Source organism: Elgaria multicarinata, chromosome 3 (genome assembly GCF_023053635.1).
Source record: "Elgaria multicarinata webbii isolate HBS135686 ecotype San Diego chromosome 3, rElgMul1.1.pri, whole genome shotgun sequence".
NCBI classification, from domain to species: domain Eukaryota; kingdom Metazoa; phylum Chordata; class Lepidosauria; order Squamata; family Anguidae; genus Elgaria; species Elgaria multicarinata.
The window spans coordinates 29,653,454-29,680,351 of record NC_086173.1 but is presented as its reverse complement, the minus strand read 5'-3'; the positions used below and the strand labels follow the sequence as shown (position 1 = coordinate 29,680,351).

Genomic DNA, 26,898 nt, shown 5'->3' with positions numbered 1-26,898 from the left:
CAAGACGGAGGTACTGTTAGCAGGTGGTTCATCTGTCCGGCGAGGTGATGTTTGCCCTGTCCTGGATGGGGTTGCACTCCCCCTGAAGGATCGGGTCCATAGTTTGGGGGTGCTCTTGGATCCAGAACTGTCACTTGAGGCACAGGTGAACTCAGTGGCAAAGAACACCTTTTATCAGCTTAGGCTGATATACCAGCTGTGCCCTTATATGGACAGAGATAGCCTAGCTACAGTTATCCATGCTCTGATAGCCTCTCGTTTGGATTACTGTAATGCGTTATACATGGGGCTGCCTTTGAAAATGGTCCAGAAACTTCAACTGGTACTAACAGGCACTGGCCGACGAGATCACATTACGCCAGTCCTTTTCCAGCTTCATTGGCTGCCAGTCCAGGTCCAGCCCGATTCAAAGTGCTGGTATTAACATTTAAAGCCCTAAACGGCTTGGGGCCAGGCTATCTGAAGGAACGCCTCCTCCCATATTGTACCTGCCCAGACCCTAAGGTCATCCTCAGGGGTCCTTCTCCGTGAGCCCCTGCCAAAGGAGGTGAGGCAGGTGGCTACCAGGAGGAGGGCCTTCTCTGCTTTGGCACCCCGGCTGTGGAATGAGCTCCCTAAGGAGGTTCGCTTGGCACCTATGTTATATGCTTTTAGACGCCAGGTGAAGACCTTTTTATTCTCCCAGTATTTTAACAGTCTATAAATAAATTTTAACTTGGTGTTTTAAATTTGTAATTTTGCATTGCTGCTGTTTTTATCTGGTTGAGCTTTTATATTGTATTTTATATTATGGTTTTATACTGTTGTTTTATACTTTGAATGTTTTTAATTTTTGTGAACCGCCCAGAGAGCTCCGGCTATTGGGCAGTATAGAAATGTAATAAATAAATAAATAAATAAATATACACGCAGTAGCAATGAAAATGCCAGACCTGGTCTTAGCAGCCTTTTTGCTGCTTAAGAGAGACTCGCTTGTTCTCACTGTATGCGTGAGCCTCTGAATCCAGCCCCTCACTGAAAAGCCACCCACTTCTTGGAGGCCCACTGAGGCCTGTTTTGAAAGTTTGATTTCCCTCACAGTGGGTCATTCTAAGAACTGTGTACCATTCCGTTTTCTTTTCCCTCCCCATCCTTTTCTTCTTCTTCTTCTTCTGTGTTGTGTTTCTTTAGATTGCAAGCCTGGGAGCAGGGCTGTTTTTAATTTATCTGAAAGCCACTCTGGGATCTTTTCTGGATGAAGAGTAGGGTATAAAATCAAATAACGCTAACATTAATAATCATCATCTTTGGTTCTCTTCTCTTGAGTGCTGCCGCCACCAACAATGGCATGACAGGTGGCTATCAGAGAAAAAGCCTTCTCCGTCATGCCCCCACCCACCCTGGCTCTGGAATGCCCTTCCCTGGAGATCCGCCTGACATCTTCCTTATATACATTTAGATGCCATTGTATACATTTAGATTTCTTCTTCAAACAGGCATTTAAACTTTAATATTATTTATTAATATCACTGTTGGCCTCTTCAACATTTTTAAAGGTCTCTAATGTTTAATATTGTATTATTTAGGTATTTTGTTGTGTTTTTGTTAACTTTGTTGTTGTTTGGCTTTTATGATTTTATACTGCTCTGAGTGAACTTGCTGGTTGGGTGGTATACAAATCTAAAATAAATAAAAGTAGTAGCATTTGGAGGTGCCTGAAAGATAGATGTCTTATGTGCACATTGCAGATCCAGTGCCTTTGTACCATCCCCACAATTGCCAGCTCTTAAATATCAGGAAACTGTGCCCCTTGCTCCTCCCCGCATTAATAAAATGAGAGCGAGTATAAGCAAGAATAAAATATTCCATCCAAGATGGTGCCATATGCATATTAGTCACATGTGCCTTAGTTATAGTGAGTGACAGTAAAGGTGTCACAAATCTGCCTTAAATTGTACTCGTCTGGTGCTCAAAGCTGGGCCTTCACTGTGCTACGTCATAACACATGCTGTATGAAGTGCCGGTGTACGCGAGGCAGGAGACAACCCAACAGGTGAGGAAGGTTGTGTGCTGGGGATCCGTGCAGAGTCGCCTTGGTTTGCTCACATTCAAGAGATTTTAGAACACCATCACCAGGAGGTAACACATCCCAACAATGAGCGTGTGATGTGGCCTTATTGCAAGTAATTCTATTCCCGCACCCCAATTTTTGAGCCTCATTGTCCAAATGAGCATGCAAGCACTCCAATCTTGCAGGTGCACTTTAAGCACTGAAATCACAGACCCTCAAGCAGACTGACTGGGGTGTGTATTTGCTTCCCCGTCAAGTTTTTGTTTCCCAGTGGTGGTGATGGGGGATGTTGTAAATGAAACCCCAAAGCAGTCACATTTTCCTCTTCTCTTTATTTGCTACAACAAATTACAGTGGCTGCTACAAGAGGTACAAGTGCCAGAAACACGCTCTTACAGTAAAGCCTGCTTGAGGAAAAGCACGAGTTGGAGCTTTGATTTGGCATGGAAGGCGGCAAAGTGACTGAGCTCCTTATAGGCACACTCAGCTCCCCCTGTCGGCAAGCTCTTGTGGGGGGGCAGAGTCAGGTTCCATGAGGAGATGGTTTTGCTGTGTGAAACACATTCGCTACGGTCATACACGTAGAAATAAGCCATTAAAAAAAACACAACCTTTATAAATAGATCACAAATCATGGCTTCGGCTGCTTCAGAAATGGGAGAGCAAGTATATATCTGTGTGTTGAACAAAAAAAGGAGAGAGAGAGAGAGAGAGAGACTTAGCGTTTCTGTATTTTGTCTCCAGCGGTTGTGGGGGTATGCACCCATGTATGCTCAGAGGTGGGATTGCTGAACTTCAATTAGTGCAGCAAAGAAATGCTCTCCCTCTATATTTTGGGAAGGCTAGACGTGTGCCCGGCCTCTGCCACAGCAATCCTGCCCACCTGCTCCAGATTATGAAGTCTGGAAAGGGAGAAGAAATCTAGCCGCTATGAGGCATCTATCAGGATTTAGCTTCTCGAGGGCTTATCTGCATGATTATTTTTTTAAATCACTAAAGCGGTATGATTCCTTCTCATAGCAACACTACAGACAACAAAGCCTCCACAAAAGCAAAAAAACAAAACCCAGTGCAGCTGCCAGATAAAACACCATCAGGGGAAGTCCATGCTGCCCACATGTCTCTGGAAGCCATCCCCCCAGCCCCGGGTCAAGCACAGTGCAAGGAAAAATAGCTCTGAGGATGAGAGAAAGGCAATGAAACGGAGCCCTTCCCATTGGGGTCAATTTTAAAAGTACTTGCACCCTAACCCCATTCCCCAAATGGCATAGCACTGCACTTTTGCAAGCAATAATTTATCAGTCTCAAAAAATTGAGTTTTTTTAATGGTTGGGAAAGCCCCAGAAGCTCAACATTAAAAGTTCTTCATGCTAGCAGAGAAAACCTTAAAAGCATGCCTACAGTGTAAGTTCAGAGGTCCGTGTGTGTGTGTGTGTCTGTCAGGGGTGGAGGGAGGCTTCTGGCCTTATATAACTATGTGAACTTTTCCCCCTTGAAGTGACTCTCCTCTCCCAAAACCTTCATGTTTATCCTTCCCCTCCCCTTGCAAAATAGATTCAAAGTCAGTTAAAATGCAAATATTGAAAGTTAGTCTGTATACAGGTAGATAAATTCTGCATATTTGTAAATCTGATTTGGAGCACGGAATTAGGATTTCCTTGCTACAGAATACACACAGCCCTAGAACTTGGCGCAGGAGGATTCTGTTCCATGCACCAGTTTCCAGATGGGAGTGCAAGAAGGCACCAAACAACATTCATCTTTTTTTTTAAAAAAAAGCAATGAAAGTGGCACAAATAAAGGCATTGCAAGAAGGCATGCTGTGCATTTGGCTTAGCAGTACAAGAAGCCCAAACAAACTGATTCAATTTAAAGGCGCCATCATCAGTAGAAACAGGTTTTGTGTGGTGAGAAGATCATGAGCTGCTACCAAGAGTATAGGTTTGCAAAATGCTGGGATGGGCCACTATGCCACTTGGGGGCATCAGCTACATGCACAGAAGTCACGGCCATGGGTTCCCCAGTAGTGGGAATAAAATTCAAAGTTGCAAATCAAAATTGCTTGGCCACTGCCCCCTTCCCACACCCACTTTTTAATCCTTTCATTCAAAATGGCAAAAATGCCACTTATAAAGCCACATTACCAAGAGAACCAGGGCAGAATCCCAATCACTTTTCTCAGCTGAATAATCCCTGGGCAGGGGATGCATAATGTTCCCTTTCCAGTCAAAGGATGGTGGGTTGCCCATTTTGGGGTCACCAGTGGCCCTCTTCAGGTGTGGAACCTTTTGTTCCAAAGGAGGTTATTTGCCCACAGTTACTATGAGGACAGTATTTGGTCCCTCCAGGATGGCCTTCCTTGTACCTTTTCCAGCTAACACCTTGCCCTAGGCTCAGTTTGCTCACAGGCTTTTTAATTTCTTCTCCAGTGGCTGCTGAAAGTGTTAGCTCACAGCATCTGCAAGCCTGTAAGGAACGTCGTCCTTAGCTGAAAGATGAAAAAAGGCCCGCTTCTTTGGTCAATAAAAAGGCAGCATGCGGTTCGCAGTGTTAAGAGAACACTTCTCTAACCCTGTCGGCTTCACGTTGAAAAAGAAGATTCTAAAAACACAACACTTATGATTGCTGAAAAACAAAACACTGAAAAGCCCATCCAGCAGGGGGCGAGCTTGTGGCGAGTGGTGGCAATGGTGTTCACGCCAGCTCTTCGGCTCCCTGGATGGCGACGCCTCGAGAAAGGAGACACCGTGGAGACTAGGAGCTGGGTTTGTCGTCTTTTAAATCGTACCTGCAAGATAAGGAGTAAAAAAAAAGAAAGAGAGCCTTTTCTGATCTTTCTGACATAAAACAAGCTAAAAGCAATTGATCCCAAGCAGTGAGGCAGGACTCCACCCCCCAAATGGAGGTACGGACAGGGTTGTTGTCATTTTTAAATTGTGGATTTGAACGCTTATTTGTGTATTTTGTTTTGATGCTGTAAGTTGCTTTGATCGTTCTGTAGAGAATGCACCTCAAGGTACTTTATGAACAAGTAAGTATGTGCATTCAGCTTGGACTGTGGTTTCAGGGAACCATTTTACAAATGAGGAGCATTCAAGGCGGGGTGGATGAATGAGGGAGAAAAGAGGAATGTTATAGTTCTAGGACAAGAAAACTTCATTGTTCCTAGGTCAGAGAAAACCCCTTGCAGCTTCTCTATTCCACATACCAAGGATTTGCTCAATACGGATGATCTAGAAGATTCCAGCCTCATGGGCATAAAGAAGGATCTGCTGTCATACCCAAGTCTCAAGGAGACAATCTCACTTTAGAACTCCTCACTGTGTCATGGCCCCTGAACCCAGGCCCTCACAGTGCTCTAAGGGAGGTGAGGATGTGGTACAGGCTGCTTTGCCCAGCAGAGATCCTTTGGTGTCTTCACCTGGGCCCTCTCTACCGGTGGACATGTCTATACCATCACCTTTAGTCTCAGTGGACGAGCTACAGCAGCAGCCACCTCCATCTCCTCAGCCTCACAGAAGCCAAAAGTTACAAAACCAGGCCAGGGCCCTTTTAAGGAACACAGCCAACTCCCTTCAGGGAAGCGGGGCCTAACGCTGAACAGGCCTGGCCTGTGTTTATAAGGCTTCAGATGGCTATGGGGCCCTGCTGGGGTGCATAAGAATATAAGAAGAGTGCTGCTGGATCAGGCCAAGGCTCCACCTAGTCCAGCCACAGTGGCCAACCAGCGGCCCACAGGAAACCCGCAAGCAGGAGACGAGGTAACGATTCCCTATTACGTTGAATGAGGAAAAAAACATCCAGAACAGTCTAAGCTTACTGGCAGCTGTTGTGGGGGATCTGATTCAGTTCACCTGAACGTCCAGGGAAGGCTTGTTTAAAAAGATATGTTCTTAGGAGGAAAAAGACAAGCAGCAGTGGGAAAACATGGGAGGGTTATGAGTGGAAGACAACAATGTCTGCACCCCACATAAAATTCTGTAAACGAGGCAGGGCGACAGTGCAGTAAACACACACACACACCTGGAGGCACCTTTGACTTACTGTGACCTTCCTGGATGGTTCTGTACCCAATACGATCTTACCAGATGTGATTTTACCTCCTGGGACTGTATGGGCAGGAGACCCTGCTACTGCCCATTCGTGGGGCCTTGCTCACTAAGTCTTGAGATAATGAGCTTTCCTTAAATTAAATCCAGCCTTGCTTCCTGGGCTTTTGCAAAACAGGATACACTATGAGAAAAATCCCCCCAGCCCAGGTAGCAAAATGTCTCTGCCAGTTCAATAATTCGACAACATAAACTAAGAGGAAGAAAAATTGAAACTGGCATGGCCATTTACCCAGGGATGCTCCCTTATTTTCTGTACTCTTGCTCCTCTACTCACCACTGTGCCGCACCTTGGGTCAGGTCCTTCTGTGAGAGGTCAATGTGCACCTGGGAGGAAAAATGCAGAGGAGGTGGTCAGGTGCCTGCTCTTCTCCAGCAAGGAGCCGCTTTGCTGGCAAAGCTAAACCCACAACAACCTCTCCCCCACCCCGGCCCATCCTGGTCCCATTACCTTTCCAATTGGCTCCCCGCGGGACATAAAAGAAACACTGTTTTTGATGTAGGCCTCCAGCTTCCTTCGCTGGGCTTCTTCCAATGATAGATCCCATTCAAACCTGTGGCAATTTTATTGTATTAGTTTAATTATTGTTGCTTTTGAAATATGCTTGTTGTTCTTATGGATCTCTCTCTCTCTCTCTCTCTCTTTGTGTGTGTGTGTGTGTTGCCCTGAGATCCCTTGTAAATGAAGGTGGCTTAGAATGTTTTTTAAAATAAATAAAATAAAAGGTAACTATCAGGGATCATTTACCACAAATGAGGCCATAACACTTTATCTTTTTGTAACCGGAGTTATATCATGATAAGAGTATGAATTTCCCCTCACTGTATTAATTCCAGCTTATGTTTGGAACATGGAATCTAATCTGTGTTAGTGACTCCAAGTGTGGAAACAGGGAGTAATAGCTAACTTGGAATTAATTAACCCAATAAAAACCGATCTAATCTCATGGGCAGACTATGGTAATGGCTAATCTTCATCAGTGTTAGAAGACCTTTAATGAATAGTAAGAGAGCCCTTATTTTGAAAACAAAAGCTGGATGTGATGATTCAACTTTATACCAGCCGCAGTTCTAGCTCCATGCATTTCCCCCCCTGAACATCGTCCAAACCCAATGGAGGCGTTTTCATTCACCCACCCACATGCGTTTGCAGCCTCTCTTACTTCTCATTGAACTCAGGATTGAGAGTCTTCTTCCGCACCGTAGTCTTTCTCTTGGTCACACGGGATTTGTCAGGCAGTAGGATCAGGGAGACATAGGGGTCAGGAGTATCTTTGGCACTTGCCTTCAGGTTCCTGGAATGGAGGCAAAGGCGGTGATGATTAGGGAGGATGGTAAAATGTAGTGGTGACAAGTAAACAGCAAGGAGGCATTCTAAGACGAGAAAGACAAAGAAAGGTGAAACTGTGGACACCGTGAGTGGCAACTGAAGCTCATCAGGGTCTTCAAATAACCATCTCTCTCTAGCGAAACAAGTCCCTTCCTTCCACACGTTTAAAACAGGCACAACTATGCCTCTCCATTTTGGGTTCAGACCTGTTGAAAATGCACAGGCCAAGAGAAAAAACTGGATAAACCCTCAGCAAGGTTTGCTTACTCCAGGAGTGTTGACCCTCTTTCAGCCTGAGGGCTGATTTTCATTTCAGAGAGGCTCTTGGGGGGGGGGCATTTCAGTGGTGGGTGGGGTCAGGGGCCAAAGTTGGCAGGGCCAAAAAGACCAGCATATTTTAGCTTTATGCTCTTACTGCCAGTAACTAAGGGCATGACTACACCATGCCTTATCCCGAGGATCATCCCTGTGCATCCACATGGCGCACAGGGGATCCCGGGGGCAGGGAGGGATGATCCCTCCAATTCCCCGAGATAACTGGGACGGCTTTTAGCCTGATTTGCTCCGCGGTCTTGGGATCGTCCCAAGATCGTGGGAGGTGTGGGTGGCTGTCCCGGTTTCGTCCCAGCTCCTCGCGAGTAAATGCGAGGAGCCAGGAACCGGGCATGGGGCACGGAGCTCTTCAGGCTGTCCGTGCCCATTGGGGGTGAGGTGGGGGGAGCAGGGTTTCCCCCCCACACCTTTGGCAGAGGAGCACCCGTCGGCTCTTCTCCTGGTTCTTTTTTTTAAAAAATGGCACCCGCCCCATCCTTCTGGGACACTGCGTGGCCGTCAAGACAACCAGGGAGGATCATGAAAGCTGCAAAGTCCATGATCCTCCCCCTACACCCTCGTGGTGTAGACATGCCCTTAGTCTTAGGAGAGAGATTTCAAACTTTTAGAATGGGGAGGGGTGGGGGCTGCACAAAAGATGCGAAATCACCAAGTGACCAATGTTTGGGGGGAAGGGAAGGGACCTTCCAGGGAGCCCCGGAGGGCAGGACCAGGACCCCAATTGGGCTGGATTTGGCCCCTGGGGCTGAGGTTCTACACCCGACAATGTATTTTTCAACTGCAACAGGCAGCCTGGTGGTAGAAACCAACAAGAGGATGCATTGCCTACATGTGCTTAAAGCCAACACAGTGTGGTGTGGTGTGTGTGTGTGTGTGTGTGTGTGTGTGTGTGTGTGTGACTGTCCAGCAAGGTGGCTGAGAACTGTCCCCCTTTTCCATCTCCAGACACGAAAATGTAAGTACCCCTTTCTTGGGACTCGTGCCAAAGCTATCCCTTCATATCCTTCCTCCCCCAAAAAAACCTTCCACCATGCTATGGGCATTACCTGCAGGCATGTATGATGGCAATAAGTTTGCGCGCATCCATGTTGTACCAGACAGTGAGGTGCAGCTGGCCCAGCGGCGAGTCTGACAGCTCCAGATTACTGCAATACAGAAAGACGCAACTGGAGTTGAGCCTTAGGAAGTTACAGCAACACGTGGGGTTGGGATAAGGAAAGGGTGGGGTATTTTTAGACACTTTTTGGCAGCAGGAAGGAAATGGGATGGAATAAGAAGTATTTAGGGAGAACACAGAGATGGAAAGGAAGGTGGTTTTATAAGATCTGGATGAATTAAAGGCAAGATTATATGTTTTCCATGTTGTACCCCCAGATGTGTGGAGCTGTGGCAGCGGAATGAGACATACGTTAGGTAGACATACTTAGACAAAACAGCAATGAGGGAGGGCTGGAAAGCAAGGCTGTTAAGGACTTTTCTGCAGCTCTTACTGCTGCAGGGGGTGGGAGTAAACTTGCTGGTGTTCCCAAAGCCCAGATGAGCTCCGTGCTGCAAGATGTACAGCAGGGGAGTACTCATCTTTTAAAGTATTAAATATATTACGTACATAAACAGCAAGCGTTGTCTGTCCCTTTCTGGCAAAAAGCTCCAAGACCACTCATCCGATCTGCATCAACAAGATGTTATACAAAAGCCCACAGTATACTGACTTCAATGCCATACGCTGACCCTAGACCTCACAAATCAGAGTCTAGCCTCCCTCCCTTCGAAACAGTCCCCTTACGGTAGGCTGAGGCATCCGAGAACCTAGGCCAATCACAGCCACCTAGGCAGTAACCACTACTAATACAGTCCCTGCCAATCCAAGACCACTGGGACAATCAGGGCAGATCAAGAGACACGGGGCAGGCAGAGAGGACAGAGAGCAAGAATCAGGTGATCAGATGAGGAGATGCGGAGAGAAGGACTTTCAGGAAAGCGGTTCAGTGTCCCTTGGTCAACGGTACTGATGCATCCTCCGTTAGTATTAAATCAACGTTTATACTGTGGAATTCACTTCCACAAGATGTAGTGAGGGCCACCCATTTGGATGGCTTTAAAAGGGGGTTAGACAAAATCCTGGAGGAAAAGCTATCAATGGCTACTAGTTGGGCCACTCTGTGAACAGAACGCTGGACTAGATGGACTCTCGGTCTGATCCAGCCGGGCTTTTCTTATGTACAAAATGATTTCAGTGACAGTGAGAAGTCATATCTCTCAGCACCATTCATGTCACAGGCAAGAGGTGACCAGCATGCTTGGTGGCCAACACATGTGTGCAGCCACCTTCCATGGTACGAAGAAACCACTATGGGCCTGTTTAGAAGACACCTTAAACCATGGCTTTAACCATGGTGGTTAAACCAGAAAGCCAGGCCATGTCCAGAAGTCACCTTGCATTGGCCCTGGGCAAGAAGGGGCTAGGTGGTACGCATTTACTGAGCAAGAACAAAATTGTGTGGAAAAGTCTGCTTATTTCAGGATCAACTTTGCCTCCCTGGGTTGCGCATTCCATCATGGGGCCGCCTTTACCTGTTGGCATGTGGTATGCGCTGGCGCAGCTCCTGCGTGGAACCAGCCTCTCCATCCTCCTTGATGTACAGCTCCGTCTCAGACCCCTTCTGGGAGCTCTCGTCATTCTCGTCACCTGCCATGCCATGAAAAGCCTCCACCCCAGAGTGCTGAGAGATCAGGAGCTGCGGGGCACAAGTGAGATGGTCAGACCATGTCACACTGCAAGCCAGAGTGGCTCCTCCCCACAACCTCACTTACCCCAAGTTGCACTCGCATCAGGACCTGGGAGGTCGTACCGGCATTCTGGAGTTGGAACCAGCGGTCGAGGACGAGTCCCTCTTCCCCCAGCAGCTGTGAAAGTGGGAGGGACAGCACACCCAGGACGTGCCCATCATCCTTCACCTGCAGGAATAGCAAATCAACATTTCACAGGTGAGGTGAGCAGAGGGGATTGGGGTCACAGGAAGTGGAGCTGAGAACAATGTCTCTCTTGCTCTGCCGTCTTTTAAGCTGGGGTGGGCAACCTGTGGCCCTCGGCCCAACTTCATGCAGCCCTCAGCCTAATTTCTAAGGCCCTCTGCTTGTGATCAGTTCACACCTCTTGGCAAGAGTGATCTGTCCCTTCCCTGTTGCATGGCAATGAGGGAGGGAGAGAAGATGGGGTGGCAGAAAGAGAGAGAGAGAGGAGTGACCCACCCACTTTTGGCCCTTGACAGAAAAACAGCTGCCCGGCCCTATTTTAAGCTGTGAAGAGGCAGTCCCCACACAGTCAGATCGAGGCCACAATCACCTAGAGCAACTGTGGTCTCTGCTGTTTGCAGGTTAACCCCGAGTAGCCCCTCCCCAATATGGAGGGCGAGTATTCTGAGCCCCGTCGACTTGGGAAAAGGCTTGATTCCGAAGAGATGGTGGGGAAGGAGCAGTGGGAGATTGGCTTGGGTGTGTGGGTGCACGCGCACACAAGCATTCCACCTGTAACTCCAAAGATTCTGCATGGGGCCTCTTGATCAGGAAGGAGAAAGCTTCATCCCACACTGGTTCCGCAGTTTGAGGGGAGACCTGAAGGCAGAGACAGAGGCCATGACAAAATCCTTCAACATCTGGAAAACCCAGAAGGAAAGAAAACACCACAGTTAAGAGGTTTATCCAATGGTTTCTATACAGCGTCTTAAGAAGTCTGTATAGAGAGGGTGGCATTCAAGTAAAACAAACAGCAAGGTACTTATAACTCAATCCCACTAAATATGGCGGGAAACCAAGAATGGCTTCAAACTTACTCTAGATCTGTCTGCCTTGGATTTGAGTTATAAGAAGAGTGGATTGATGATGCTATTCTTCTCCTTGATATAGTAATTTACACTCTACCTGTGGGTTGCTCTATTTATGTCAACCTTCATTTTCGTCATTGCCCCGATGAACATCTACCTACAGCTCTAAAAGCCATCCAAATATTCCTTACCATGGATTGTATCCAGTTAGTATAATTTAAGTCCCATTTGTTTCAACAGGTCTACTCTAAGGAGGACTAACATAGGATAGTACCCAATAAATCTGTCTCAGCACTCAGTTACATGCCATTACCTTGGTCTTATAGGAGATGCCGTGGACAGAGAGACTGACATAAGGACTTGGGGGTTTTGAACCCTTCCGCAGCTGGTGAAGTAAGTGAGAGAGAGAGAGAATGGTTGAGAGCCTGGTTTTGTAGGAATCAACAACACGCATTGTTACCTAAGCCCTATTCAGGCGTTCCTGGAAGCATGTTGTTTAAAATACCTTCCACTCCCCCACCCCATCATTGCCCTGGATGTGTGGACAGTCTGAAGAGGAGAGCCTCTTCTACCCATGGGGGCTCCCCAAAATCCAGAATGCAGCTCTTTGGCTACTTTTGACTGCACGTGTACGGAGCAGCGCAGTTGTGAACTACCAGACACTTTATTTTTAAACCATCATTGCCGTACGCTATCAAAGGTCCACACGCAGTCGGTAGACACAAAAAGAAAGCCGAAACAGGAGCATAGCCGCCCATTTCCCCCGCAATGGCAGCACTACGCTGAGGCTTGTGTCACGCTACAAAACTCCAATGAAAGAACATGTGTGCCCGTTCGAACTCCTCCTCCTCCTCATCCCACCATTAGAGAACTACGCATCTGTATGGGGCACTTGATCCTGTTATAAACACAGTGGATACTGTGCTGTATTCATCAGTATGTGTGGGTATTTTAAAAAAGGAAGTGAGGCAGGCAGCTACCAGGAGGAGGGCCTTCTCTGCTGTGGCACCCCGGCTGTGGAATGAGCTCCCTAAGGAGGTGCGCCTGTAGTGCACCTACACTATGTTCTTTCAGACGCCAGGTGAAGACCCTTTTATTCTCTCAGCATTTTAACAGTCTATAAATTCAATTTTAACTTTGCTGTTTTAAATGTGTATTTTAAATTTGTATTTCTGCACTCCTGCTGATTTTATCCTGGTTGTGCTTTTATATTGTATTTTATATTATGGTTTTATACTGTTTGTTTTATACTTTGAATCGTTTTAATTTTTGTGAACGGCCCAGAGAGCTTCGGCTATTGGGTGGTATAAAAATGCAATAAATAAATAAATAAATAAATAAATAAATAAATAAATAAATAAAATAAAATAAAATAAAATACTGGCATTGAGGAGAGAGTTCTTTCACCTGCTCAAGTAGCAATCAGCAGCCTGGTGTTTCTGGTAATGTTTTTTCTGTCTCCACTGGCCTCTGAAAGAGGAGCAGTATGATATGGCAGGGAGTGTGTGGGGGGGATTAGTAGCATGACTCACCGGCAGGTCAGCTGCCCTGTCAAGGAACACAGACAGCAGGGCAGATGACAGTTCCTCACTCTTCGGCGTCTGGATCAAGCTGTTCACCATCAGTACCTGTAAAAAGGATCAAACAGGTTGAGACCCAAGCACGACGTGGTCTGCCCGCCATCAGAGAGCATTTGGGAGAAAGACGCTGGGTGGATTTATTTATTCAAAAGGTTACTTTCAAAACAGTGATTATCCCATGGTGGTTTGGTGATCGCTATTCATCCTTTGAGGACTCATCACAAGAGAGGCGGCCACCAGTGGGAAGGCTCCTGGTGATGATCACGTGAGTCGGTCATCCACCCACCATCACAGTAACAGCAGCTGGGGTGAGAATTCCTCTTGGCCTCGTTCTTGTTCCTCTGACTAGACACACACTCTTTTGAAGGCCCACGGGCTGTGGGTGTTCTGTGTTCCCTTCCCCCAGCTCTAACGCCCCTCACCTGGCCCTACAACTTCCAACAGTGTGAGCTCGAAGCCTCTCTTTGATCTGACTGAAAAGGTCATTTCACAGGTGTTGGGGGGGACAACATGGCTTTGTTTCCAGTTTTCACTGCGCTTTGAAAAAGGCATCACAAAAAGAGAGAGGAGAAAATGTAAGCCCACCGTCATAGCATGAAATTTTGCAGTGCAGCCCACCCCTAGGTTGTTGGAAGGCTTGGGTTGTTTTTAACGTTCGCACAGCGTCTAAACCAGGGGATGGCAATTTGTTGACCTCCAGATATTTTGGCCTACATCACATCTCATCATTGCCTATGCTGTGTCTAGGGCTCATGGGAGTTGTAGGTTAAAACTTCTGGAGGGCCATAAGTTGCCCACCCTTGATCTAGCTATTTGGGGTGTTTCATAAATTAACAAGGTCCTCCCCTCAACCAACTCTGTAGGGCCGTTCTCCCAATGGCCCCCATTACCTTCTCCAGCTCGGCAGCATTGGGCATGGGGGGCAGGCACTCCAGCTTCACATGGAGCCGTCCTGATTTCACATCCTCTAGGGGGAGCCACTGAAACAGGAAGAAGTGGGGGAGTCAGACCAGCATAGCTGCACATTGGTTATCTTCTCCCTCCCCTCTCCAGAGCCACTAGCGGATTCAACTTACCTCATCAACAAACTTGCTGCTTAGCACCTGTCTCAGAGGGATCTTGCACCTGAGGGGGGGGAAATGGGGGAAAGAGGTGAAGGAGAAAGGACACTTAATTAAGCCCATGACTTCCCTTCTACCACATGCCCTGCCACAGAAATCATTAACTGAGTTGGGGACCATGGGCGGTGTGTGTGTGTGTGTGCTGTGGTACCCATGTCGTGTTTGTGAGTTTCCTGTGGGCAGCTGGTTGGCCACTCCCTGAACAGAATGCTGGACTAGACGGACCTTGGTCTGATCTGGGATGAGGTATGGGATGCCCTGTCCTTCCATTTGCCATTGCCAGTGGAGAAGAGCTACTAGTCCTGATGGCTGTCCGCTTCCTCCACTGTCAGAGGCAGTACGCCTATGTTCACCAGTTGTGGGAAACTTGGGCTGGAGGGTGCTGTTGCCCTCATGTCCTGCTTGTGGGTTTCCCAAGGGCAGCTGGTTGGCCACTCTCTGAACAGAATGCTGGACTAGACAGACTTTTGGCCTGATCTAGCATGGCTCTTCTTATATTCTTGTGGGATGTTCTTATGGCTGGTCTTATGGGAGGAGACACAACGCCACAGGGCCAAATCCTAGCCACTCCCCACCAACATAAAGTAGTTCACAAGTCTCTCTGAGGTACCAGGAATGATGACAGGAGTAAACTTGTAGCCCAATAACATCTCCTTCAGGAAGGTCCCTGGTGGATTTTACACAAAGCTCAGGGTCCTACTAATGGCTAATTATATTCATTTGTGTTATTTATTGTTAACAATTATATAATACTTTATTTGCTAAAAAAAACCCATCAAGGTGTGAACAACAATTTAATCAGCCATGAAAGGAAAAGGTGGAGTACACAGGTGGTGGCCCTCAACCCTCCAGATACTCTAAATTTTCCTCCAGCCTAGACTGTCTAATGAACCTGGAGGTCTTTGACTTCCCAGGCAGATGTGGCTTGGCTCACTTGCTTAGGCCTGAAGGCACCTGCTGTCTTTGCCTGTGGTGCACCGTAGAATAGATTTTATGGGTTTAGCTAGGGGGAAGAAGAGTTTTGTGAATCCTGCCTTGCAGCGCAGGGCTGGACCTAGCGGTCTTTTGGTCCTATCCAGTCTTATGATTCTATACATCCAGTCCTACAATGCTATGAAGCCCCAGTCGAGGACTCCACAGATACCAGAGGCTAAAGCAAAGGGCAGCTCAGATTCAGAGACCGAGGTCCTCAGGCAGCAGGGGTAGAAGATGAAAATGAGGCCACAGCCACAGGGCAGGAGGGGCTGTGGAAGCTTTGCTCCTCTGGAGATATCCCAGCCTCCTTCCATGAACTTTTTGCTTTCTTAATTAAAAAACCCCAAAGCCTAATCTTTTAAAATGTGCAGGATTATTCTGCCAGATTGCTGTGTAAGAAGTAAAATCTATTCCCTGTGAATGCAAATGCATAGAGATGACTAAAAAGTAGCTAGGTACATGACACTTTAAAATGGCTATTATAATTGAATAAATAACTTACACAAGTTGTATTTAAGCTTTTCTTGTTTTCACACTGACTTGCAAAGCTTCACCATAAAATCTGTGGCTGGGTTGTGGGATTGATGAAATCAATAGAAAGGGCATGCTGTGTTCCCTCCCATGGGGCGTTCAGCCTACCCAAGCACCTCCCTCTTCTCCCTATTCAGAGGAAGATCAGAGTGCATTTTTTGGTCTATTCTTCCACCTTGCTCCAAACTTACCTCCCCAGGAAGTCATCCTTGTCAACGTCTTTGTCATATAGGTCAAACTCCACCTCCTGCCCTGGGATGTTATTCACAACGACCTGGAGGATGTAAAAAAAAGAAAAAGTGGCTTATTGTACAGAGCAACATAATTGCAGTAGCACCGAAGGATGGGCCTTAGAGGATCACAAGTGAAAGCCAAGGTTTGGATGGATCTCAGCTCCAGAACTTGATCCAGCATATTTGGTCAGTGGTGGGGAACCTTGTGTCCTGGATGCTGTCCTCACTTCTTTGAGTGGAGAAAAGGTTTAGCTAATTAATCAATCAATCAATCATGTTTAGCTAATTAATTAATTAATTAGCCAAGAACAAAGGGCAAAGCAATTCCCGCCCCCCCCAACCATCCACTAGCAGTCAAGGCTGGGAAGAGCTCAGTGTAATACGGGACGGGGTGGGGTGGGGCCATTCTCACCTCGTAGATCTCGCTCCAGCGGGGGTTGAGCTCCTCCTTGATGACGCGGCTGCGGAACTTCTGCCCCCCTAAGCGCACTTTGACGTAAGGGTCCGACTTGCCCTTGATCATCCCTCCCATGAAGTTATCCTTGGCGATGAGATTCTCCGCTTCCAGCAGATGAATGCGAATCACACTCTGAGGGAGGGATCAGGTGAGAGGAGGTTTAGTGCACCTGGCTTATCAACAGTCATCCTCCTCAGGGCCGTCCCTACCATTAGGTTGCAAACTATAAAGGCCTTTAAAGGTAAGCACTACTAGCACAGGCGTGTTGGTGTTAAACCTGTCTCAGCGCAGAAGGCTGAATTCCGTTTTGGAAAAGCTCCTAGAACCTACATTGCAGCGGTGGTTGGGACGCAAAGCAAAATGGATAGGGTAAAAAAAATGAAAAACATACCAGCGCCTTGTTGCTTAAAGCTCTTACCGCCAGTAACTAAGCCTTAGGGAGGGTCATTTCAGCCTTTTAGAATAGGGAGGAAAATGCGCAAAGTTGAAAATCATCAGAAATTCAATGGTTGGAGGACAGAAGTATGGCCTCCTGAGACCTCAGTTGGGCTGGAATGAGCATCTAGGCCTGAGGCTCTATATCTCTGCGTTTGCACCCTAAATTGGTCCTGGAATCAGACCAATGTGTGTGAGTGGAAGTGAGAGTGAGTGAGAGAGAAAGCTATTGTCTTCATGCCCTACTTGTAGGCCTCTTGGAGGCATTTGGCTGACCCCTGTTGGAAACAGGACAGTGGGCTAAATTGACCTTTAGTGTCAGCCAGTTGCCTGCAGGAAGCGTAAATTCTTATTTTTCATAATAGCAAAACTATTTATGTTTTCATGGCAGCTGGGAGATTATTTTGGGGTCAGTTAAGAACTGGCATTGAGCCCACCACATAAATACCATAATTGGGAAGGGTTGATGGTTCATTGGACCCAATGTCTATCTGCTCTTTTTTTTGTAAAACCTGGAAGACTGTGAAATAGAGATTCCAACCCTATATTGTTTTTGAACACGATCTATGATGTTGTTTGGAAAAGTTGTGAATTCTTTGGCCCTTGGGTGTCAATTCCGGCTTCATCACAGAATCAAGCATTTCCAATTTTACAATCCATAAAGCAAGCACAAAAATGAAGTCAGGTCTGTGCTTGAATTTGAGCGGGTAGTTTAGAAGGGGCTCCCTTATCTCAATGCTAAAGCATGACCAAGTATCCTCCACCTGGTTTTGCGTGGGTGCTACGCAGACACAACATCAAAGAGGGCTGGCCTTACCTCCATGCCAAATGTAGCATCTGGGCTGGCCTTGGTGGGCCGCGGGGGCCTGTCGACGCTGCTGCCGATATAGGTGCTTTCAGTGACATTCAGATGTCCTGGCGGGCATGGTCGGGGATTGATGCAAACTTCAGGAGCATCCAGATACAAGATCTACAAGATAGTAACATAAAATGGAGGGTCAAGTTTGAAGCCAAATCAAACAGTAGTTTAGGGAGCACTGGCCTATAGAAGGAAGCTGGCTGAGCACAACTGCAGGGCTGTAACATCTTCCTCCCATTAGCCGAGGGAGCCCTGACTACCAGTCTGGCCACATGACAGAAGTGGGACAAAAGGGAAGAAAGCCACATTGCCTCTAACCCCATTCCAAATAGAAAGCCTGTAGAAAAAAACAAGCCTTTATATATCTTTTCCTTCCCCTTTCGTGAAAAAGGAGTTCTTAAATGGCTTGAAACATGAATTGAAAACCTTTTTTACTGCATTTGTTTTATAAAGGGCGCTGAGCACTAATTATTGAACTGGGCTGGAAGGGGGAGAGGATAATTAGCATCATCTTCGTCATCAGAGGCACACTAAGTCCTTAAGCACAGAACCCCGCAAGCTCTTTACCCGCATAACAAGTTTCATGCAGATGCGGCTGTTGGCTCCGGAGTTCTCCAGCTGGAACCACTGGTCCAGCGTCAGATTGTCAGCATTCAAAAGCCGGGAGAGCCGGATCGTGAGGGAGCCCAGGGTGGTCTGACGGTTGTCGTCTTTCACCTGCAAGGGTTCAAAGAGGAATTTCTGCGACTGTCTGAACGTGCAGAAAAACAGAAAGCTTTTGGTCAAGGCAGCAAAGCCTACCTGTATATCAATGTCTTCGGTGGTCGGGTCTTGCAGGAAGAAACGGAAGGCATCATCCCAGACTGGGGAGACAGTGTTGTACACAACCTGGCAGGGAAGCGAAAGAAAGAGATGACTATGGAGCAGTAGTGCCCTCTATAGTCAGAAACAACAACCTCTTCTGTGGGACATCCATCATCGAAAGGAGGGAGAAAGCATCCAGGCACCTGTCTATCAAGTCGAGACCCAGCTCTGGCAAGCCATTCTCAAACTTTTGCCATCAGGCAGAGTGGACATAGGAGCCAGAACCACCCCCACCCCCCTCTATCCTGCTGGTGATACAGGTCTCCATGCAGCAAGAACTATTAATTTTGGATGTTACCATGTCAAAGGGAAGCGAGATGAAACCTGCCAAGCACCGTCACTTTGCTAACCCAGTTTTGACTGTTAAACACTCCACCCACTCTACATGGCGACCAGTGGAGGTGTCTGGTGGGCAACTACCACCAGGCAAGAATGCATTGAATTACCCTGCTCTCCCGGGTGACATCTTGGATAGAGAGCTGTACCATTGGGTTGGGCTCTTTACTGGACTTCTTCAGCTGTGTAAAGAAGGAGAGAGAAATAACTCACAGACCGCTTTTCCAGGAACAATATAAACCTTGTTTCGCTTAATGCTGGGATCTCCAGGGTGGTACCCATGGGCACAAGGAACCTGGCAGCACCATCTTTATTTGGATTTCAAAAAGTGGTTTTGTGTTTTAGAGCTCAGATCTCACCTCTGCCTTATACGTAGGTTCATGGGCAAGTTACTTTTCTTTTAGTCTCACCAATTTGATTTCTGAAAAATGAGTGTTTTATAAGCAGCCATTTTATAAGCAGCCATTTTATTAGGGTGACCATATGAAAAGGAGGACAGGGCTCCTGTATCTTTAACAGTTGCATAGAAAACGGGATTTCAGCAGGTGTCATTTGTATGCCTGCAGCACCTGGTGAAATTCCCTCTTCATCACAACAGTTAAAGCTGCAGGAGCCCTGTCCTCTTGACCAGATGCAAAAGAGGGCAGGGCTGCTGTAGCTTTAACTGTGGTGATGAGGGAATTTCACCAGGTGCTGCAGGCATACAAATGACACCTGCTGAAACATGCAGTTATAGATGCAGAGAGCAGGGATCCTGCAGTTTTAACTGTTGTGATGAAGACGGAATTTCACCAGGTGCTGCACGCATACAAATGACACCTGCTGAAATCCCCTTTTCTATACAACTGTTAAAGATACAGGAGCCCTGTCCTCTTTTCCATATGGTCACCTTAATGTTACGAGAGTGCCCATGACACGCTCTCAGAATTTCAAATGTGCTTACCAGCAATGTACCAGAGAGAGAGAGAGAGATTGAGATTCCTCCTCTTGGGCTAAGAGGGACTCAATGGAATCTCTATTTCCCTGGCTGAATGAAGCAAAGGCTAAAGAGGCCCTAATACTGACTCTACCCTCCTACACGAACTGACATGCACAGGCAAAGTGCTCTTTTGCCTTCAGAGCGTTTCGTGTGACATGGGAGCACGGCCCGTGTCTTAGTTTCTACAGGAGAAAGCAGCTGAGGTGCCATTTCAGCCTCCCAGCTGTTCCCACTTTGATCCCCACAGTTGTTATTTTGTGAAGTGCTGCGGTCATTGCCAATTCTATATAAATAATAACAGCTCCCAAGAAACTACTTTATATTTACACATTTGGCCAGCAAGGCCAAATATATTTTTATGCAGGAGGCCTTTGGCATATAAAACGGGACTGTTGTGAAAATGTTTTTAATTAGTTGGTGCTGTTTATTTCTTTTACTATTGTGTTTTTAAAGGATTTGTTTTTATGTTAGATTTTAATTAAGATTTTGTTTTTAATCTGGATTTTATTCTTAGCCACTTCGAACGTCATTTTTTGGCAGAAAGGCAGGATATCAAATAAATAAATAAATGGATAGATGGATAAGCCTGTGTTTGGTGGCCCTCTCACACCTGTGTGTAATTCTCTTCCCCAAAGCCTGAACATCTTCTAAAAGCAGGTAAGGCCATTAAGCAGTTCAAGACACGATGGCCTTATAAGCCCCTTCCAACTCTATTATGCTATGAAGATTGTGGTGGAACCCCTTTCCTTTCTGAGGAACTGCTGTGTTGGCATCTTTTCCCACACACAATTGCTGCTCTGTGGTCACACATGAATCAATACAGCACCAGATCCGCCATATTTATAACATGAACAAGTGTCACGCACCAGTGCATAGTGTTGTAACCGTGGGAGAAGGTAGGAGGAGTTTGAAAGGTCACATGTGCTTTATCATTTGTGTTGAGAATATCGGCACCTGCTAAAAGCAAATAGAACTACAACTGCAAGAGAAATTGTAGGTCATACTGCCATTTCAGATTCCTTTTTGTTTTTACATGTGTCCCTGCATGTGTAGGAATGCAGGTTTTTAAAATAAAAATTAAAAAGTGTGCTTATTCACAGTTGTGTAAGCGCACACTGAAAACTAGCCTCTCCTTCCCAAAATGGCTGACTAACCAATCCCATCTTCAAAGGAGAAGAAATGAAGGACTAGCATGGATTTCCTGTCCACAAACCCCTTCCCCAGCTGAGGTCAAAGGTGAAGGTGGGAGAAAATGTAAAACAGGTTCTACAGCTTTGAAGCTACTTCCAGCACTAGACTGGAAGTACATAACTCAGTAGCGAACAGAAACTAGGGGGAAAGGTATAAAAGTAGTCTAGGGGGAAAAGGGACTATTGAGAGGGTAACAGGATAAGGACAATGGGTGGAAGAGTATGTCAAGAGCCACCTGAGTGAGCCAGATGTTGCAGTAACAAACACACACGAAACCTAGTGCAAATCGGCCTTGTATCTCTAAAGGTGGGTTGAAAGGAAGGGTCATCTTTAATAATTTCATCTTCATCAAATTTGGGAATATGTGATACTTCTGATACTTGTTGTTTCAGTGGGGGGGGAACTCTTAACTTCAAGATCCATCAATATGGCTAGCAATATATCTATCTATCAATATATATATATATATATTATTTAGAGGGATGCTTTAATTCTGTTTTTACCCAAACTAAGGCCTTCGGATAGGGCAAAGTAAGAAATTCAAGGTCACACCAAAGAATCTGTCCCAATCCTGGCTACAAGAAGAGACCATTAAATGACCTTTACTGAGATCAAGAAGTCCATATCAGGAAGGGTTTCTTCCGTCTACTCACCGGGAGTTCTTGTGCCCTGTCCAGATAGACTACCAAGATGGCTGCTGATGGGGGCTCTGGCTTGGAGGAGATAGTTTTATTCCACTGAAGAACCTTCAAGCAACATGCAATAAGTAAAACCAGCATTAAATCAGCTCCAACATTTCTTCCCAAGATATCACCCTGTAGGATATCTACACCTACACACGCACAAGCTAACCATGGCTCATAACCCACTTTCAGATCAAAGAAAGGTCTCTTCAAACCACATCTTTTCTTTACATCTTTCTTTTTCTGATTCCTCACTTGGCAGGGGTGGGCAACATGTGGCCCTTCCGATGTTTTGCCTACAATTCCCATCAGCCCTCGCCAGCATAGCCCATGGTGAGGAATGATGGGAGCTGTAGGCCAAAACACCTGGGGCTCCACAAATTGTTCATCCTGTCATATGAGCCCAGACCATGTTTGGTTGCTGAGGCGGCCCCCAAGTTAAATCCCCACCTTGATATCTCCCAAGTCACTTTCCCTTCGCCTCATGGATACAGAACTACATGCTTTGGAGTCTGAATTTGCAGTCCTTGGTCAGAAGTCCATCCAGTGTCAGTGTCTGATCCCCACATAATACTCTTTCTCTGAGGAAGCTCTCCTCTAAGGAAACACCTTGTAGGGCTTACTCCCCAGACCTTGGCATCTCCAGTTAAAAGAACTTCAGGTAACAGGGTGGGTAAAAAACTCTGCCTGAGATCTTGAAGAACTGCTGCCAACCCGTGTAGGTGGGACTGGGCATCTCGTTTTCAAGAGGTTTCAAGAGAGCAGGGACTCTGATGCAGCCATCTCCAGAGACAACCATGAACTGCATTACTCTCACCTGATCCAGCTTGGACACATCGGACATAAGCGTATGCCACTCCAGGCGCAAATGCACGCGAGCCCGGCCGCCATCTTGCAATGGGAACCACTACCAGGAAGGAGAAGGAGAAGAGAATGAGGGATGCAGGGCCCATCTGTGAATCTGAGGGCCCGTCACATTTACAGCCAAGGAGCTGTTCTTCCAAGCATATTGCCCAGCAATGTAAAATACAGCTTCTCTTCTCCGTAAAACCTGGCTTCCTCCGCCATCTCACTCCATCCCACCATATTCTCTTGAAACCTTTTTACCAAAGTACGAGGAATCTCTATTCTCTCCATTGTTCCCCAGAGGTCACAAATACTTGTTTCCTTGTAGCCAGTTGGAAAACAGATTCAAATCCCATTCTGTGGTCCAGCTCCAAGCATGAAGCCATCCCTGTTTCCTCCTCAGTACTCACCTCCTCTAGAACGCGAGCCCTGAACACCTCCCCAAAGTCCAGCTTCATCCTGAGAAAAGAAAGAAGGTGGTGACATTGGCATGTTGGGATTCCAGGCAACAGCACCAAGGTGGAGCCAAGAGAGTGACCCTCATCCATACAGATCGCATCAGATTCCCCCCTTGCTAAGAAAATCCAATTTCCAGAGCTGGGGATGAAGCTGTTGACCCATGGATTGGGCCCCTCACTGCCCCTGCCTCACTCATTAGCCCCTAAATCCTCTCAGCACTAGAAAAAAAGCAGCAACGTTCCAACTCCCAACCCCATAGCTACTCACCCAACTAGGCCTCACTCCCACTGCTAGAGCTGGAAACAGAACCCAGCCTCTCACCTGCCCAAGAAGTCATCCTGATCAGGATCCTTGTCAAACAGCTCCACCTCCAGTTCCTGCCCCGGTACCTCGTGCACAATGAACTGTGGGGATAGTGAGGTGGGAGGTCAGAGCAGACACCGCCTAGTGTGTAGGCCGGAGGGGCCCTCTTCAGACAGAGAAAGGAAAGGAATGACAGTTGCGTTGTGTGAAGAGGAAAAGCTAAGCAAGGAGGGAAGGACAGAAAGGAGGCCGAGCACGCCCCCTAAAGATCGGTACTCAAGTTGCCACCTCAGCTGGCAGCCAATTACCTCATACATCTCATTCCACTTGGGGTTGAGGTCTTCATCAATGACTTTGCTGGTGAAGACCTGGGTCCCCACACGCACAATGGCATATGGGTCAGACTTGCCCTCAATCATCCCCTTGATGTACTTATCCTTGGACTGCAGGTCCTTGGCCTCCATCAGATGGACACGCACAACACCCTGGAAAGGAGAAGACATGGTTCATCAGCTACAGGGCTCTGACTCATGAGTAACACTCCTGCCAGCCACAATGTCCGCCTTACCCTGGGAATCGGGGAGCGAAGCTGAGCTGCTTCATGGAGATCAGGGACCAACGGGATGAGCAAGCGGTTGGGGAGAACCAAGAAAGAGGCAATGGAGTCCATGATCATTGTGTCAGACAGTGAACTGCAAAGGAAAGCCTTCTGTTTTACAACACAGTATATTCCACCTTGTCACAATCTCCATCCAACTCTGTGGCAACCGTACATCCCTCCAATCCCCCAAAATGCCTTGCTGCTCCACTCCAACCCAGAAAGTTCCCCTTGAACAAGTTCCAGTTCCCTGCAACAAATTTCTCTTCAAGTTTCCCCTTTTGCCTTAGTCTGTAAAATCCTCTCTCCCACTCGTTTCCCTCTTAAACACTCAGCTTCTCTGTTACTGCCAAGATAAAACGCACCTCGGCCTACAAATTTGAGGGCACAGAAACCTCTCTACCACTGAATAGCCTTTGTTCATGCCTCACTCTTATTACCTGAGCAGCTCTTTTGATTGAAGAAGCAAATAAGATAAGCATTTTCTCTTTGCTCTCTTCTCATAATCCTGCAAAAGTGTAAAGCCAACCCCAAGATGCATATTTTACCTCAGTCCGGGGATGTCCAAGAGGTTGGTCATTCCAGTCCAGTTAATGTCCAGAGTCTGGGAAAGAAGACATGCATGATTTAGAGCTAGTCACATAAATGCTAGATAGGGAGAAGAGATTAGGGTGGGAGCGTGATCAGGATTGAAGGTATCTTAAATTTCTCCTCATCACGCTCTGTGCCAGGCTGCGATGGGGCCTTCCAAAATTGCTTGGGAGAACTTGCAGCTGAGGAATTTAATAATAAAGCCGTTTTCAGTAGTGGCAGCCCAGGTGTGGAATACCCTTCCCAGAGAGGCTTCTTGGTGTCTACACTGTATTTTTTTTTCAGCACCAGGTGAAGATTCATTTTTATTTTATTTTTTCCCATCCTTTTTATTCTTTCAGCTGTGTTTTAAAAATTTGTTTCTGTGCTTACCCTTCTGTTGGCTTATACTCCAATTTTCCTTTATTTTTACTCTGTTTAAAAGGTTTTCTTTTTGATCATGTTGTATTTTGGGGGTTTTAAGATTTGTGAACCAGCCAAAGAGCTTTGGCTATTGGGCAGTATAGAAATGTACTAAGTAAATAAATAAATACAATGCAACATTCCCTAACTGGTTTTAATAAGAGGCGTTGTCAATTGCAAATTGAGGATTCTCTAAATTGCTTCACAAATGCATGGGCATACCTTGATGTCTCCTTGAATGTCTGGCAACTGGCTCCATTGGAAAGCACTGCGTTTAACATGATGTGCAAAGGGCTTTGGGACCCTTTGAAGTCTTACAGTTTTACAAATTGAGGTATTTCTAATCTACGCAAGCAATTGAAAGTTTGATACCAAGAAATGATAATTCCTCTTCTACCCTGACTTTTCCCTTTCCATGGTTTGGGCCAATCTTTTGTAACATTTATGTTAGGGTAACCATATGGAAAGGAGGACAGGATTCCTGTATCTTTAACAGTTGTAAACAAAAATAATTTCAGCAGGTGTCATTTGTATGCATGAAATTTCCTCTTCATCACAACAGTTAAAACTGCAGAAGCCCTGCCCTCTTTTATATCTGGTCACTCTAGTATAGCTCCTGCAGCTTTAACTGTTGTGATGAAGAGGGAATTGCACCAGGTGCTGCATGCATACAAATGACACCTGCTGAAATTCCGTTTTCTTTACAACTGTTAAAAGATACAGGAGCCCAGTCCTCCTTTCCATATGGTCACCCTAATTTATGTGGAGCATAGCAATATTAGATACCTTAACTAAAAGAACAGGTTATTCTGTTGACAGGTATCAACAGTGATGGGTATGTATCCTTAGCAAACACGCGGGCAGAATGAACACAATAGGGCAGTGGCCATGTCCCTTCAACCCCACATTGGACTGGGGTTGACTAAACCAATTTGACGCATAGCACCCAACATTGTTAGGGGCCTCTAGCTGCCATGTTCAACTTGATTCAATTTCACGCTCCATACGGTACTGATAGGAAGAGGTACCCATTGCAAGAGAAAGGATGGGATTCAAAAGCCAGGAAGAGCAGGGCGGTAAAAGATTCTATGTGTCATTGTGGCAGAAATAGATCTAGCCTGATTGGCCGGCTGTTTGGGAAGAGGAATCACATGGGATGTGGCAGAATACTTACCGGGCGGCGAATGAAGAACATGGTGAGCGCCCCTACAATTGGGACATCGCCAATGAGGGGCTCCAGGATGACCCGCAGCATACCGTGGAGCTGAGAGAAAAGGAGAAAATTGAGACCTCATTCCCAATCAATGCTGTTTTCCTTCCTTTGCCCTGAAGCAAGTGCAGGACACAAATGCAAGGGGAACTGCTCCAAGTATGGTTCCTACCAGGTCACCTGTGGTGCAGCTCCCCTTGACAAGCAGGAGGGGGCAGCCTGTCACACCTCACCCAGCATGCCTGCAGGCGTATGCCTTAATTCAGGAAGTGGGGGAGGTTGAGGAGAGCGAGCCCTCCACAGGTGATCTTTTGAAGGGAAGGAACACCAATCAGTTTTTTAATGATCCAGAGTTAGGGTTGTCATATTCTAAATCCACAAAACCGGGAGAATTTGGGGGTGGGGAGGGGGAGCGTTTGTTTTTTTAAAAAAGATTGAGCAATATGTAAAGGTCTAGGGAAAGAAAGAAAGCTATCAGGTAAGTACGCATAGGATTGCAGCCTAAAGTACTTAAGCACCTGCAAATAAATAATAGGCAAAGAACAGTTTAAGCAAACAAACAGAAAAAAAATGACACTAAATTACATTTCTCCACTAGTTCT

The 26,898-nt window shown here is 46.5% G+C and overlaps 1 protein-coding gene across 2 annotated transcripts in view; it reads right to left on the bottom strand.

The window, feature by feature from the left end:
* Positions 1 to 2,362: 2,362 nt before the first annotated feature.
* Positions 2,363 to 26,898, bottom strand: part of ESYT1 (extended synaptotagmin 1) — a 55,494-nt gene continuing 30,958 nt past the window's right edge. The window contains exons 6-32 of one of the 2 annotated variants that reach the window (XM_063119795.1): positions 26,261 to 26,350; positions 24,642 to 24,697; positions 24,064 to 24,187; positions 23,804 to 23,980; positions 23,514 to 23,596; positions 23,144 to 23,192; positions 22,705 to 22,794; positions 21,858 to 21,950; positions 19,145 to 19,216; positions 18,636 to 18,722; positions 18,402 to 18,551; positions 17,793 to 17,945; positions 16,496 to 16,672; positions 16,042 to 16,124; positions 14,300 to 14,348; positions 14,114 to 14,203; positions 13,176 to 13,271; positions 11,957 to 12,028; positions 11,348 to 11,434; positions 10,634 to 10,777; positions 10,394 to 10,557; positions 9,429 to 9,488; positions 8,869 to 8,967; positions 7,323 to 7,454; positions 6,611 to 6,713; positions 6,437 to 6,486; positions 2,363 to 4,838 (exon numbers count right to left, since the gene is read on the bottom strand). In XM_063119795.1, coding sequence (XP_062975865.1) covers positions 4,805 to 4,838; positions 6,437 to 6,486; positions 6,611 to 6,713; positions 7,323 to 7,454; positions 8,869 to 8,967; positions 9,429 to 9,488; positions 10,394 to 10,557; positions 10,634 to 10,777; positions 11,348 to 11,434; positions 11,957 to 12,028; positions 13,176 to 13,271; positions 14,114 to 14,203; positions 14,300 to 14,348; positions 16,042 to 16,124; positions 16,496 to 16,672; positions 17,793 to 17,945; positions 18,402 to 18,551; positions 18,636 to 18,722; positions 19,145 to 19,216; positions 21,858 to 21,950; positions 22,705 to 22,794; positions 23,144 to 23,192; positions 23,514 to 23,596; positions 23,804 to 23,980; positions 24,064 to 24,187; positions 24,642 to 24,697; positions 26,261 to 26,350 — 2,664 coding nt within the window. In that variant the 3' untranslated portion in view covers positions 2,363 to 4,804. The remainder of the gene's footprint in view (positions 4,839 to 6,436; positions 6,487 to 6,610; positions 6,714 to 7,322; positions 7,455 to 8,868; positions 8,968 to 9,428; positions 9,489 to 10,393; positions 10,558 to 10,633; positions 10,778 to 11,347; positions 11,435 to 11,956; positions 12,029 to 13,175; positions 13,272 to 14,113; positions 14,204 to 14,299; positions 14,349 to 16,041; positions 16,125 to 16,495; positions 16,673 to 17,792; positions 17,946 to 18,401; positions 18,552 to 18,635; positions 18,723 to 19,144; positions 19,217 to 21,857; positions 21,951 to 22,704; positions 22,795 to 23,143; positions 23,193 to 23,513; positions 23,597 to 23,803; positions 23,981 to 24,063; positions 24,188 to 24,641; positions 24,698 to 26,260; positions 26,351 to 26,898) is intronic. The other variant, XM_063119794.1, reaches the window with a different exon arrangement.